The sequence below is a fragment of the Littorina saxatilis genome, linkage group LG2 (assembly GCF_037325665.1).
Source record: "Littorina saxatilis isolate snail1 linkage group LG2, US_GU_Lsax_2.0, whole genome shotgun sequence".
NCBI lineage: Eukaryota > Metazoa > Mollusca > Gastropoda > Littorinimorpha > Littorinidae > Littorina > Littorina saxatilis.
Window position 1 is genome coordinate 26,017,297 of NC_090246.1, and position 13,536 is coordinate 26,030,832.

Below are 13,536 nucleotides of genomic sequence, written 5' to 3' on the forward strand. Positions count from 1 at the left end.
CAAGTTTCACTACACAAAAGTAACAACTACAATAATGAAACAAAAGGTAAAATGCCAGCTAATAGTCAAAATTCAGAACAATGATATCAAAAAGAAACACTTATTCAATGCCCCTTCTCCACTGATATGTATAAGCACACCAACATGACATAAACTCATAAATTTAAAAAACAAGAAGAGCAAACGCTCGATCGAGTCACTTTCGCAGTTCTGAATATTATATGAGGCATCAGATGGACAGGAAGAAATTGCTATTCACAACACAATGAGTCACGTTCACATAAAATTTGAGCCCGGTCACTTTTATAGTTTCCGAGAAAAGCCCAACGTTAAGTTGTGTGTTGCCGAACAGAAAAGGCTAGTTATCTCCCTTGTTTTTCTGATAACGTTCGTAAAAGGCTACAGATGTAAATACTTTGATGTAAAGAATAATCCTACAAAGTTTCAATCACATCCGATGAACTTTGTCAAAGATATAAAATGTCTAATTTTTCCTTTGACGCTGACCTGTGACCTTGAAAAAGGTCAAAGGTCAACAAAACCATCGTTAAAGTGTAGAGGTCATTGGAGGTCACGACTAAACAAAATATGAGCCCGATCGCTTTGATAGTGGTGGTGTCTACGGACGGCCGGACGGCCGGCCGGACAGACTAACACTGACCGATTACATAGAGTCACTTTTTCTCAAGTGACTCAAAAAACATGACATAAAACTCATAAATTAAAAAAAACTTATCAGACTGCGTAAAACATAGGTTTGCCATCTCAAAATGGATGTAAAACACGCAGCTTACTCACAAAATGATAGACAAGTCTCCAGCGGCCAGCTGCTCAGCAAACAAAATAAGGTGGCGAGGATCAATATAATTGAAATGCATTTTTTTTGCTGTTTCGTAGAGAACTTTGCTTCATTTACCTTACACTGCCTGCATTCAAGGGCTAAATTTTTATCAGGTGCACCAAGACTTACATCTATAGAAATCCAATCATAACGGTTTTAACAGCAAAAAAAAAAAAGTATATTTCTAGTCTCGCTTCTAAATTCTCAACTCAACTCCAAAAAATAATAAAGAACAACAAAAACCCGCATCATGCATTGTCTCCTTCAAGCTGCCTAGGTTGTTTGCGTTCGACTCCCATAAATGACAAGGAATTGTTAAAACCTTTTCTTTCTATTTGTTCACTTTTTGTTTTCTTCTTTTCTGAACTCTTTATACTTGTATTTTATTCATTTTAATTTAGCCTGAAGGTTTGAGTCGTGTATTAAAAATCGAATATAGTGTGTAAGTGCCCTTGAACAGCTTTTCCAGAATCATGTATTCTATATTTTTAGTATGGGATACCCACAAGAAAAGTTCAAATGCATCCATGCGTCTCCACTGATAGTAATGGTAGTTGAGCACTTCCAGTTTAGTCTTCTGTCGTTCTGACACAACCTAAAAGGGTACATCATGTCTGAACATCATCTGTAGAAGAGTGTGAAGTTTAAAGCTTAGCTTAAATAATGTCCAACAAAACCCCAGACTCTTCTGTACATTACCCATCAGCCACACAGACCTGAACTGTGAAATACAATTACTCACTAGCAATTTCTCAGGCGAGTCAAATCTTACATTCATCAAATAAAGCCTACAGAGATTACAAAGTTCAATTACTGCAAACCAAATCATGAAGGCTCTTCCATGGCCTGTTGTCTCTTTCTTTTATCACAGGCTTCCAAAAACCAGTCTTGAACGGCCGTCTTCAAGGTCTTGACCTGTGGCACCCGTACAGCTTCACGGAACAGCCTCTGCATGACAAAACAAAAAATAACATGAACTTAGATCATCAAACAACTATCACTGATTTGAGAAAAGTCTCAAGTTTATTTCCTGACGCCTGTAAACTTGCTAAAAATCATACAGACACACAAACTTGCATACACACCATACGCTTTTACAACACACCAACTATACTTGAGTTAGGAAATTACAACACATTGTAATCCTTGTAGAAGAGAAGTAAAAAAAAATACCTACCCTAATATTTGTTTTAACCCTTTCGCTGCCAATCAAAACTTGGGTATGTGCATTCCTGACTGCCAGGGAATATTGGAGTTTGGGGTGTAATAATTCACAAAAAAATCTAGCTTCAAACTGGCAGTAGGTAGGTAAGTAAAACCTATGTTGTTTTTAAAGGAAATTGAACCAAGAATCTGTTTTTAGTGTCTAATCATGGAAATGATAATTAGTTTGGCTTATAATGATGTTTAAATATGAACTTTTGAAAAATCAGCCCGGCGCATCTTCCGGTGCCTGTGGATCAAACACAGGTGGCTGTTTTGCTCGCTCCAAGAAAGGATTATAATCACTGTCATCTACCTGTTTCCAACGAATTGTCCGAAAGAAGATCTCCCCCTTCCCCTGTCAGTATCCATAATCATTTGCACCGCCTGTAGCGTCAGTCCGGCTTTGTTTTTCCCTACTAGGGCCTGGTCGACAGTCACCGTTAGCCATTTTGACGAGTCGAGATTTCTCTCCCATACCCTGTCGACAAGGCCGAAAATAGCCTTCAAACGCAAAACCGCGTCACCATTTATGTTTATTCATGAGAATGAGGTATCCTACCAAGCCATTGGCTGCTATTTGTGTGTCAGCAGTGACGTAGCATTTCTGGAAAATCCCGGAACGGAGAAGACGGGTTTACCCGTCCTAAGGCGCTGCGGCTGCACAAGCGCATGACTGGTATACCCGTCATAAGGCAGTCAAGTGGTTAAAGTTACCTTTACTATGACTTTTTCTTTGGGGGCCTTCGGAAATTCATAATACATGTACTGTGACGTGCAGACGCATATGTGACGACATCATACCATTTGCTAACATCCTTATTTCGTATGTAGTCGAAAATCCATGACACTGACAAATGAGCTCAGGAACTTGGCTTCTAGCAATTTAATGTTAAGCGTAAAAGCTTTGACAACTATCATTCACATGTGAAACATGGCAAATTTAAAATTGATTCCAAAGAACAAAATTTGAGACAGAAATAACTTGTTGTTTTGTAGACATGGATTTTATCTTCTTCCTAAAAGGACCAGGATGATTTTACAAATTATGAAAAACAACTCACTGTCGATGGCTTTTAGTCGCAGCGTACACCATGGTCTCTTTCCCTGCCCTCCCCCAGAGCCCCCTGTCAGCAACCGTGTAGCCTATGGAACACCTTCGTCATCACAGCATCAGTAGTCGTCTTTAGTTCATGTCCACCAACCACACCGAGCTCATGGTCATGGATCTGAAACAAACAAAACAAGCCAACTGAATTCCAAAAATCAAATATTCAGACAGCTCTTCTTCACATACAAACAATTCAATCTGGAAGCATCATACTGTCACCTGGAACAAAAAATCAATAATCGCACTTGCTTTAAAAAAAAAAAGTTTTCAGAAGAGCAAATGGTGATTGAGTGTAGCATTGTCATAAAATGTAATCACACACCTCAGGTGACCTGCATCAATCATTCAATACTATCTCACAAATCTTCATTTGGAAAGCACAAACATAGTTAGAAGAGAGCGTCAACCGTGATACTATTCAGTGTGGACAATTTTTTTCTGACCCATAATCCGATGCCTACACAAAGTGAGAATCAGAACTCACAAGAAGGCACTGTTGCATGTTTGTGATTATTTGCTTGAGTGTAGCACTTGCAATTTTGAACTTGAGGAAACAGCGTAGCAATTTCTGTTACATCCCTGAAAACCTAGCAGATGGCAGCTCTGGCCACAGAGCAATATTTGCATTATTTCTCACAGATGCAATGATCACAGAAAACAAAGTGGTGCATGCATTTTCCGCACCCCACATGAGAAAAAGAGGCCCATCATTGTGCGTACCCATAAGCATAGTTTTATCATCAAAATGTGTTGGTTAAATTCACAAATGTGACCAATACGCATAAACCTTGCATGAATTCCCAGGATAATGGGAAACTGGTCATGACTGAGAACTGATGAACAGTTAAGATACACCCGTGAACCGTGATGACATCTGGCATCCTCCAAAAAGCACACACTCAAGGTAACATTTAAAGCCTAAAGAGCGTCTAACAATAACATGTCACTCTCACAAGATCTTGCTACAGTTATCTGGGGAAAATAGCACAGGCATGACTGGTCTGCTTCAACAATAGCATTCAAAGCCACCTACCAGTGATCACTCCTTCGACAGATCCATCATGTGCCTTCAACATCTTCCACACTCAACAGTAAAAAGATGACTCCATCGAACAGTAGCACAGGCTCTGGCTCCACCATGATTCTTTGGCGACCAATTACTAAATTAGTCGCATCAGGTCCATCTGCTCCTGTAGAACCTTCTCCAGCAGCAAGAACTGATGTTTATCTTGCCGCTCTGCTCTGCTCGTAGTCTTGTGTCCGCTGAATGGAAGAAAAGAAGAACAAAAAGTCATTTACATGAAGCAATACATATTTTAGACAATCTGTCGGCCTGAAAAGAAACCATCAGCACTAAAAAACAATCTGAGCAAATGTTCAAAGTAAACGTGACATCTCTATATTTTTGAATTCAGGAGAAGATGAGGAATATATATATTGCAATCAATTTTTAAAGGGGCATACAGAGTGGCATTTGATGGGGTAAAAAGATGTAGGGACTCAGCAGTTGGAGATGAAAATTTTTGTGTGTATTTACTTCAAGCAGATTTTTAAAAAAATTTTTTTTAGACAGAAGAACAAACACACACTAAAAATCCTTGTTTAAAGTTGAACTGACCTTAACTTTTCCTCCAAACACTAGAACTTTTTGTATTCATTCAAAAATATTCATCAAAAAGGTTAAATTTTAAATTCAATTTTGCAGACTTTGGATGAAAAGTTACTCTTCTCTGGCATCCCGCGGACACAGTTCACACTTTCTCATCAATGAGATGCCTGTGTTAATTAAAAACAAACATCAATAAAACTATTAAAATAAAATAAAAATTTAAATATAAAAATAAAATCGACCAACCGCCCCCACCCGATTTTTTTTCCCTTTGCTGGAAACAATACATTTGTTTCACTAAAACAGTAAAAGAGATCAGCTGAATTTGTTTGACACATCTGGTTATAACTAAAAGAATAAAACACAAAATAAGCCAAAGTCACAGAACAAAAAGACGCTGTCAGTGTCACTATCAATGACTCTGAATGAGACACTCATTGCTATCGAGCCATACCTGTTCATCTTCACCTTGCCGGGACGGAACGACAGTCTGCGTTACTGGCATCGGTGGCGGTGTTAAGGTCACTGTCCATCTCAGCTTTCTTCACCTTCAGTTCAAACAAGCAGTGAGCACCGTCATACTCAAGTCAAAGCTTTCTGAAAAAATAAATACTTGGAAGTTAAATAGGATCACATTGATTCCCAAACCTAACAGTAACAGTAACACGCAAACATCAAAACTGGAATATTAATTATTAAATATAAGCATCTCAATTTCACTAAATTAGTATATTTATTTTCTCTGTGATGTATTTTTTATTTTTATTTCAAAAAAATCTGTTTTTCAACTTTATCACTGCACACGCTGACACAGCCTCTGCCTGCCTCTCTAGTCTATGCATGCCTCGGGAACAAGGGTAATTTTTCTCTTTTCCGAGACTCAGACACAGAATATTCCACTATGACTATGACTCTATGTCAGTATGCGGAACTGAAAGTTGAACATCTGTGGAAAAATAAAAAGATACAAATAAAAAAAAAACAGATATATGAAGAGCCTATTAGTATTACTACTAAAGCTCCTGACAACTGCTGCCGCAATGACTCGACCAGATTAGGAACCAACCAAAGTTCACCAAGAAACAGACAATGAGACATAAAATGATAAACGAAAATTCAGTTTTTATGGTGCCGTGAGCGACCCGCGAATCGGGATTCGGATGGTATTTTCACTCTTCCACAACTCCTTAAAAACAAACCACTGCATCAATCAACTTTATGTTTTTGGAAAAGTTAGTTCATTCATCCATCTTTCAGACAAAACAAACATGAATGAATAGAACAGTGTTCTTCTAGGCGAAAAAAAAATCGAAAGTGTGAGAAATTCTCTCTGCCATCAAACTCGGAAGCCGAAGCCGCGAGCTATCAAAAATTCAAATTCCCAAATCTTTCCTTCAGTTGATCAACTTACCTATTCTTGAAAGAAGTCAATCTTCATTTCAGAGAGAAGGATAAGATTACCTTGCATCCAATAAGCAAGTCAAAAATACAAGTCAATATGAAGAAAAAGCAAAAAAACGCCGATACAATGTGGATTTGACAGACTTCTTGCCAACAGGAAGTTGGAGATTGTCTGACAGACAAGGGAAATAACTTCAATAAATTGCTCTTTTCAGTCAAGGTAACTGTCTCCCCTGAAATTGAACTTAGATTTTCTTCCAAAGCAAAATAAAATAAAATGAAAATATGCTGAGAACAAATTTTATGTAACCATTAACATCAGCCTTTATTTTGAGTAGATAATTAGTTTCAAAGTTACTTTAGTTTACATTTTTTTGTTTAATCTGAATTTTTTAAATGTTTTTATCGTTTTGTTATGGGTGTTCATATAGATTTCAGTTATCTTTTCTGTTCATATAATATTTTTATTATGCTTTGCCTAGATTTTTCCACGACATTATTTTGTGGAAAGCTGATTCCTACAACAATACCAAATCCCCATTACAATAATTATATTACATGCTAAAACAATTATAATGATAATACAAATTAAAATAATCATATTTATTTTAAGATAAAAATAATCAGGATAACAATTAAGCAAATAAATGTTGGTAATAACAAAATGATTAAATAAAAATTAAATGGGAAAACCATTACATAAAATAAAAATATTTTTATTAAACTTTTAAATGCATTTTTTTTAACCGAAACTGTCTTAAGATAAACTGAAAAATAACGGATTGAAAGTTTTTATGCAATTTTTTTTCAAAAACAAAAAAAAAGAAGTTTTTGAAGAAGAATAACTATTCATAACCAAAATTTAAAAGTAAATATTTTTTAATAACATAAAATATAATAAATTATTTCATGAAGTAAATGCATAAACCCACGGTATAAAATTAGGAAAAACAAAAATTGCAATCACCTTTTCATTGAATCCATGCGTGCTAAACACTGCGTGGTGAAGTCGTTTCGAATGCGACAATCTGCGTAAAAGTTGGCGAAAAGTAACGCGCGCGAAGCGAAGGTGTCACGAGGCCGTACGCATCCCCGCATGAAAAACGCAGAAATAACGCATGCGTCACGCAGAATCATGCTGGCTGGGAGGTCGTCGCCGTTTGCTAGTGGTGATTGGCCAATACAATGTCACGTGTAGCTTGACTCAGTGTTTCCATGGAATACAAGGGAAAGCAACTCTTCCGCAACCCATAACAACTTGACAGAGTTATTTCCCAACATTTTCGATGATGGAGAAATCAATGTGCTTTTGCTTAGATTATCTTGTTGTTGTTGTTGTTGTTGTTGTTGTTGTTGTTGTTGTTGTTGTTGTTGTTGTTGTTGTTGTTGTTGTAGTAGTTGTTGTTGTTGTTTTCTTCTTCTTCTTCTTGATCTTGTCAGTGTTGTTGTTGGAGGTGGTCGCAATGTCAGTGCTGGCCATCGTCTTCTCTTTCATGCTTCTAATACTAATGTCATTATACTTGTTCATTTTTTGTGTAAACTAGTTGGAAATGGTGAGACCAAAGTTGTTCTTGTCTTTTTGCACACAGGTGTAGCAAACATTGAGAGCATCCTGCAGATGTGACAGATAACCAGGACATTGTTGGATCATTATGCAAGCTTTGTGATGACACCGAAGAATTCTTCTGATCTGCTCGCGATGGGTGCAGCTCAGATCGCCACGCTTGCTTTGCTCTTATGTCTACCTTATCTTTCAGGTAAGAAGATAATGTTTTGCTGCCAGTCTGTCATTGTTACTGTGTTATATACGAGTATGGATTTCTGCAGTCCTTGCTCTCAATCTGAACCAGCCTGAAACATATTTTAGCCTATTTCCTCCTCCACACCCCCGCTTTTGCACATTCGGCATGCACCGCGTCTATCTCGGTGTATGTGCGTGCGTATGTGGCGTGAGTGCGTGCGTGCGTGTGTGTGTGTGTGTGTGTGTGTGTGTAAGAGTATGAGCGTGTGTGCGTGCGCGCGTGCATGCGTGCGTGCGTGTGTGTGTGTTTTTGTGTGTTTTAGTGTGTGTGTGTGTGTTTTAGTGTGTGTGTGTGTGTGTGTGTGTGTGTGCTTTACTGTCTGCATATGTGTTTCAGAATCTTGCGGAACACAGATCTTCGATATAGCAAGGGTCTTGGAAACGGACAACCCAGGTATGGAAAAGATAACTGTGTTGCAACTCAAGCCGGAATTTAACAGATCGCCTTATTGGTTCCTTTTTTCGCGCGCACACCCACTCAGTCACACACACACACACACACACACACACACACACACACACATATATATATATATATATATATATATATATTATATAATATATATATATATATATATATATATATATATATATATATATAGAGAGAGAGAGAGAGAGAGAGAGAGAGAGAGAGAGAGAGAGAGAGAGAGAGAGAGAGAGAGAGAGAAAGGTTACAACACGAGTGGTTTTTATATGGCTTGTATTTCAGTCAAGACCCAGCGGATGAATATCAAGGGACTCACGAGCCTCTATATATACTAGATGAATACCCGCTTCGCCGGGTAGCCGGCTTCGCCGGGAAGAAGTAGAGCCGAATACCCGGCTTCGCCGGGTGCGGAGTGGCGCACCGTACGCCGGCTTCGCCGGGTACCCGGCTTTGCCGGGTGAGTGGCGCACCGTACGCGATTGACGCCACACGAAGGAAAACTTCTAAAAATAGTAATGGGACTATGGATTGAGCGTTGTGGACAGTGACCTTCTAAAAATAGTAACGGGAATATGGATTGACGCCACACGAAGGAAGGGAGATAAACGCAAAACACTGGAGAAGATAAGGAAGAGTTACTGGGAATGGATCTGGGAAGATGAACAGAAAAACCAAAATCGGTTCAGCGCTGCGCGCTGAGAGCACGTGTTGAAAATTCTCATCGACCAGGTTGTGTCCGGGGTCTACCTGAATATGCCCACCAAATTTGAAGCAGATCCATCGAGAACTTTGGCCGCGCATCGCGAACACACACACACACACACACACACACACACACACACACACACACACACACACACACACACACACACACACACACACACACACAAGTCGTATATATATACAGATATATATATACGCACACACACAAATAATGACTAAAAGTAAAATGATGAAATATGGAATAAACAATGTTGGAATAATCAATCAAAATAAACCGGCTAGTTTAAAGAGTCGTAATATAGCCTTTTTATATTGCAGGCATTGTGCTGGGCAACATGACAGCGGAGGAAAACATCACATGGACAAAAAAGCTAGACATCATTGACCTGCCGACACCATCGAACCCGCTGCAGTTAAACGGTATGCGTGCCTGGTTGGAGGATGCCGTGATAATCAACCGCAGTCTGGGATCCGACAACCATTCCATTGTCCTTCACAAAGTGCTGGACCTGGAGTTTTTCTTCACAAGATGGGTAGACGTCTCTGTGTGTGATTGTGTGTGATTGTGTGTGTGTGTGTGAGAGAGAGAGGGGGTGTGTGTGTGTGTGTGCGTGTGTGTGCGTGCGTGTGTGCGCCGGAGCGTGCGTGTGTGTGTGTGTGCGTGTGTGCACCGGAGCGTGTGTGTGTGTGTGTGTGAGAGGGGTCTGTGTGTGTGTGTGTGTGTGTGCGTGTGTGTATGTGTGTGTGTGTGTGTGTGCGTGCGTGCGCTGGAGCGTGCGTGTTTGTGTGTGTGTGTGTGTGTGTGTGCGTGTGTGCGCCGGAGCCTGCGTGTATGTGTGTTTGTGTGTGTATATGCGTGCGTGCGCCGGAGCGAGCGTGTGTGTGGGGGGGGGGGGGGGGGGGGGCGGGGGGGTGGGTGGGTGTGCCGACACTTGGACTGTCCGTTTGTCTCTTATCCCCACTGGCATGTTTTCAGGGTGTCAAACTGTCCAACCTGAGGTACTTACTTACATGCAAGACAGAGGGCCAACCAGAGACGGTATGTTGGACAGCGTGTGTGCGTATGAGTGTCTGTCTGTGTGATTGAACGGTAGTATGTGTGTGTGTGTGTGTGTGTGTGTGTGTGTGTGTGTGTGTGTGTGTGTGTGTGTGTGTGTGTGTGTGTGTGTGTGTGTGTGTGCGTGTGTGTGTGTGTAAAACCCTATCCCGTATGTTCGTCCATCAGAGCCGATCGCAGTTTCGACTCTAATTCTTTTCATCTGATCTTTTGCAGACGTATGAGTTTTTCGTCTCTATCACGGCAGTTAACGAGTTTGCACCCGAGTTTATCGGGGCACCCTTCAATGTATCCATATCAGAGGTGAGCAAGAGCAAAATGTGTTTTTAAGGTGGAGATTTACAAAGCTGTTACGTAAGATAGTCGCAGTTTTCAATTGCTTCGTACTTCCTTATTTCTTGACCAATAGTCTTGATTTTGGTATCGTTGTGTTCCTTAGACTCGGCACTTTCCTTTGATATAAGGCTCACTGTGTATAACCAGATCAAACACCTGACAGTCGCAAATGATTGAAGTATTTAGGTTTTTTCCCCGATTAAGGTACATGCTGTCACTGATTGGAACCTGGCAGTGAGGAGGGTATTTTGTTGGTCAGCATACTTTGCTCTGGTATATAACTATAACATTTCATTTCGTAAAATATACCGGGTTTTCGTTGATTTGTTGTGGTTGTTTTGTTATTGTTGTTGTTTTTTGGCACTCTGACATAACTTGTCAGAACACTAATTTATGTATTGTCTTTTTGTTGCCAGGACGCGTGGACAGAGACGTTTGTGATGAGACTGAGAGACAACGCCACTGACAAGGATGTCGTTACATCCAGCGAAAGTGACATTCACGAGTTTAGCATGAGATCGGTGAGGCTCTTTCTGTACATCTATGTCTCTGTTTTGGTCTCTGTCTGTCTGTCTGGCTGTCTGGCTGGCTGGCTGGCTGGCTGGCTGTATGGATGTATGGCTGTCTGTATGTCTGTCTGTCTGTCTGTCTGTATGTCTGTCTGGCTGGCTGGCTGTATGGCTGTCTGTCAGTTTGTATACATGTTTGTCTCTGTCTGTCTGTCTGTCTGTCTGTCTGTCTCTGTCTCTCTCACTCTCTCTCTCTATCTCTCTCTATCTCTTTCTCTCTGTCTGTCTCTTTCTCTCTCTCTCTCCCGCTCTCTCTCTCTCTCTCTCTCTCTCTTTCTCTCTTCTTTTTACTTAAAGGCACAGTAAGCCTCCCGTAAACCATCACAGAGCTCCCCGAGCGTCTAAATACAGTACACGCATACTTCCATTTGAACGCTCACCGAACGGGAACATCCTGGCTGCTTTCTGTCGAGCGTGAGACATTTTCAAAGAATTTATTTTCGTAGACTTGTTCCGTTAACAACAACGGCGCCTCGTTTTTGCGCTAGACCTAACTTTTAAAATCTAAATAATAAATTGACAGCTTGTTACACAAACATTCTTTAATCATAAAAGAATTCGTTTTTCATCAAGACAAGATCAGAACAATTCGAAGTTGTGAAAGTTTAAAAAAAGAAAAGCCCGGAAGCAGGGTCACGCAAGGGTCGTAGCAGACGACGGCCGGTTTATCAGTGCAAATCGCCGTTCCTCTCAACAGTCAAAAGCCATCGCTAGAGTTCTTGTGAACCACAGCCGTTGTTTCGTGCATAAAAAAAAACGTGCTATTGTAGATAAGCTCACGTCGAGTCGCATTCAAATCACTAACTATGACGACTGCATTGTGAAAAGGGAAAACTGGATCACACGGGTTCACGATGGCTCAGGGGTAAGATAAACCACGCAAAAATAAATTCTTTGAAAATTGTTCGCTCTTTACGGAGGGCACCTAGGATGTTCTCAATTGGTGAGTGTTTAAATGAAATGGTGTTTGTACTGTGTGTAAAAGCCTGACCGTATCTGTGATGGTTTACGGGAGGCTTACTCTGCCTTTAATGAAGTTGAATAAACCTGATACAACTCATATTGCTTTCATGCTTTTTTGACTCTAACCGAATACTATTTGTCTTTCAGACAACCGATAAAGACTGGTTCAAAATGGACGACAAACAGAACGGAGAAATAAGAGTGGGACACGAGTTGAATTTTGAAGCATTTGACTCCGCCGAGAGTGCCTTTCTCGAATATAACATCACTGTCTGGGTGAGCCACCGAGGAACCGGGGTTTTTTTTCGTTTTTTTTCTCGGTTTTTTTTTGTTTTTGTTTTGGGGGGGGGGGGGGAGTTGTCAAGAGTATCACAAATTCTTGTGAAAAGAAGGATGCCTCTTTATGTATCTGTGTGTGTCCGTCTGTTTTTGTAAGTGTTTGTTTGTCTATCTGGTTGCCTGTATGACCGCCTTTCTGCCTGTCTTTCTGTACATCTGTTTGCGTGTCTGGCTGAGTTTGAGTCCGAGTCTTCATGTGTGTGTGTGTGTGTGAGTGTCTGTCTGTCTGTCTGTCTGTCTGTCTGTCCGTCTGTCTGTGACCGTGTGTATGCATTCACGCCGGGTAGTGACGATGAGTTTGAGTCTGAGTCTTCATGTGTGTGTCTCTGTCTGTCTGTGTGTCTCTGTCTGTCTGTCTGTCTGTTGTCTGTCTGTCTGTCCGTCTGTCTGTGATCGTGTGTATGCATTCACGCCGGGTAGTGACGATGTGTGTGCGACTCAGTGTACTTAATAATAATAATAATAATAATAATAATAATAATAATAATAATAATAATAATAATAATAATAATTGTCAGAAAGTACTGGTGTCACATGACTGATGTGAACCAGTTGATTGGCTAATGGCGATGCGCTAAAACTGTTAGCGCACTCTTGGAGTGCGCTAACTTTTCCACAGAGCGTATTCTTCCGCCCTTTGCCTAAGCGAGACTGTGCTCTTATCCTCAGAATTAATTAATGACATGTAGCTTATATTCTCCACAATACCAAATGACCATAAATTCCCTGCTTCTCAATTAAAGCAGAAATGTTTTGTTTTTTTCTGACAGATTGCATGTGCCTGTGCCACAGTGCTACTGATCTAAAATAGAAGCCGCTGTGTTTCATCTAATTTTCGCCGACTTGCATAGATTTTTCTCATATGCCGTGTTAGTGGCATGTAGCTTATCATCCACATTACCAAATGATGAGATAGTATACAATTCCCAGCGGCTAACAGAAAACACAAGTGTTACTCGGATAACGTACCAGCCAGACCAGTTTGGAAGACCAGGCCCTTCAATCAGGAGTGGGCTTATGATATGCTGGGTGATCTTAGAATAACCCTTTTTAGCGGATGAGCGTATGATACGAAGAGCGGGGCACGAGGTGAGTGTCTGCAGAAAAAATGTAATAACTCCTAAAATACTAATTATCCTGCAACCATATTACAGTT

At 40.4% G+C, this 13,536-nt stretch overlaps 1 protein-coding gene and 1 long non-coding RNA gene across 4 annotated transcripts in view; one reads left to right on the forward strand and one right to left on the reverse strand.

Moving 5' to 3' along the window:
• LOC138958595 (uncharacterized) overlaps window positions 1-13,536 on the forward strand; it is a 58,011-nt gene that overhangs the window by 22,182 nt on the left and 22,293 nt on the right. For all 3 annotated transcript variants that reach the window (XM_070329791.1, XM_070329793.1, XM_070329794.1), the window contains exons 3-9: window positions 7,755-7,922; window positions 8,304-8,360; window positions 9,435-9,649; window positions 10,093-10,155; window positions 10,390-10,476; window positions 10,926-11,030; window positions 12,189-12,317. In XM_070329791.1, coding sequence (XP_070185892.1) covers window positions 7,832-7,922; window positions 8,304-8,360; window positions 9,435-9,649; window positions 10,093-10,155; window positions 10,390-10,476; window positions 10,926-11,030; window positions 12,189-12,317 — 747 coding nt within the window. In that variant the 5' untranslated portion in view covers window positions 7,755-7,831. The remainder of the gene's footprint in view (window positions 1-7,754; window positions 7,923-8,303; window positions 8,361-9,434; window positions 9,650-10,092; window positions 10,156-10,389; window positions 10,477-10,925; window positions 11,031-12,188; window positions 12,318-13,536) is intronic.
• LOC138958594 (uncharacterized) lies at window positions 702-6,079 on the reverse strand. The gene is made up of 4 exons (XR_011453450.1): window positions 5,219-6,079; window positions 4,189-4,418; window positions 3,109-3,273; window positions 702-1,789 (listed from the first exon to the last, which is right to left on the reverse strand). It is a non-coding gene; the product is annotated as an uncharacterized lncRNA (long non-coding RNA).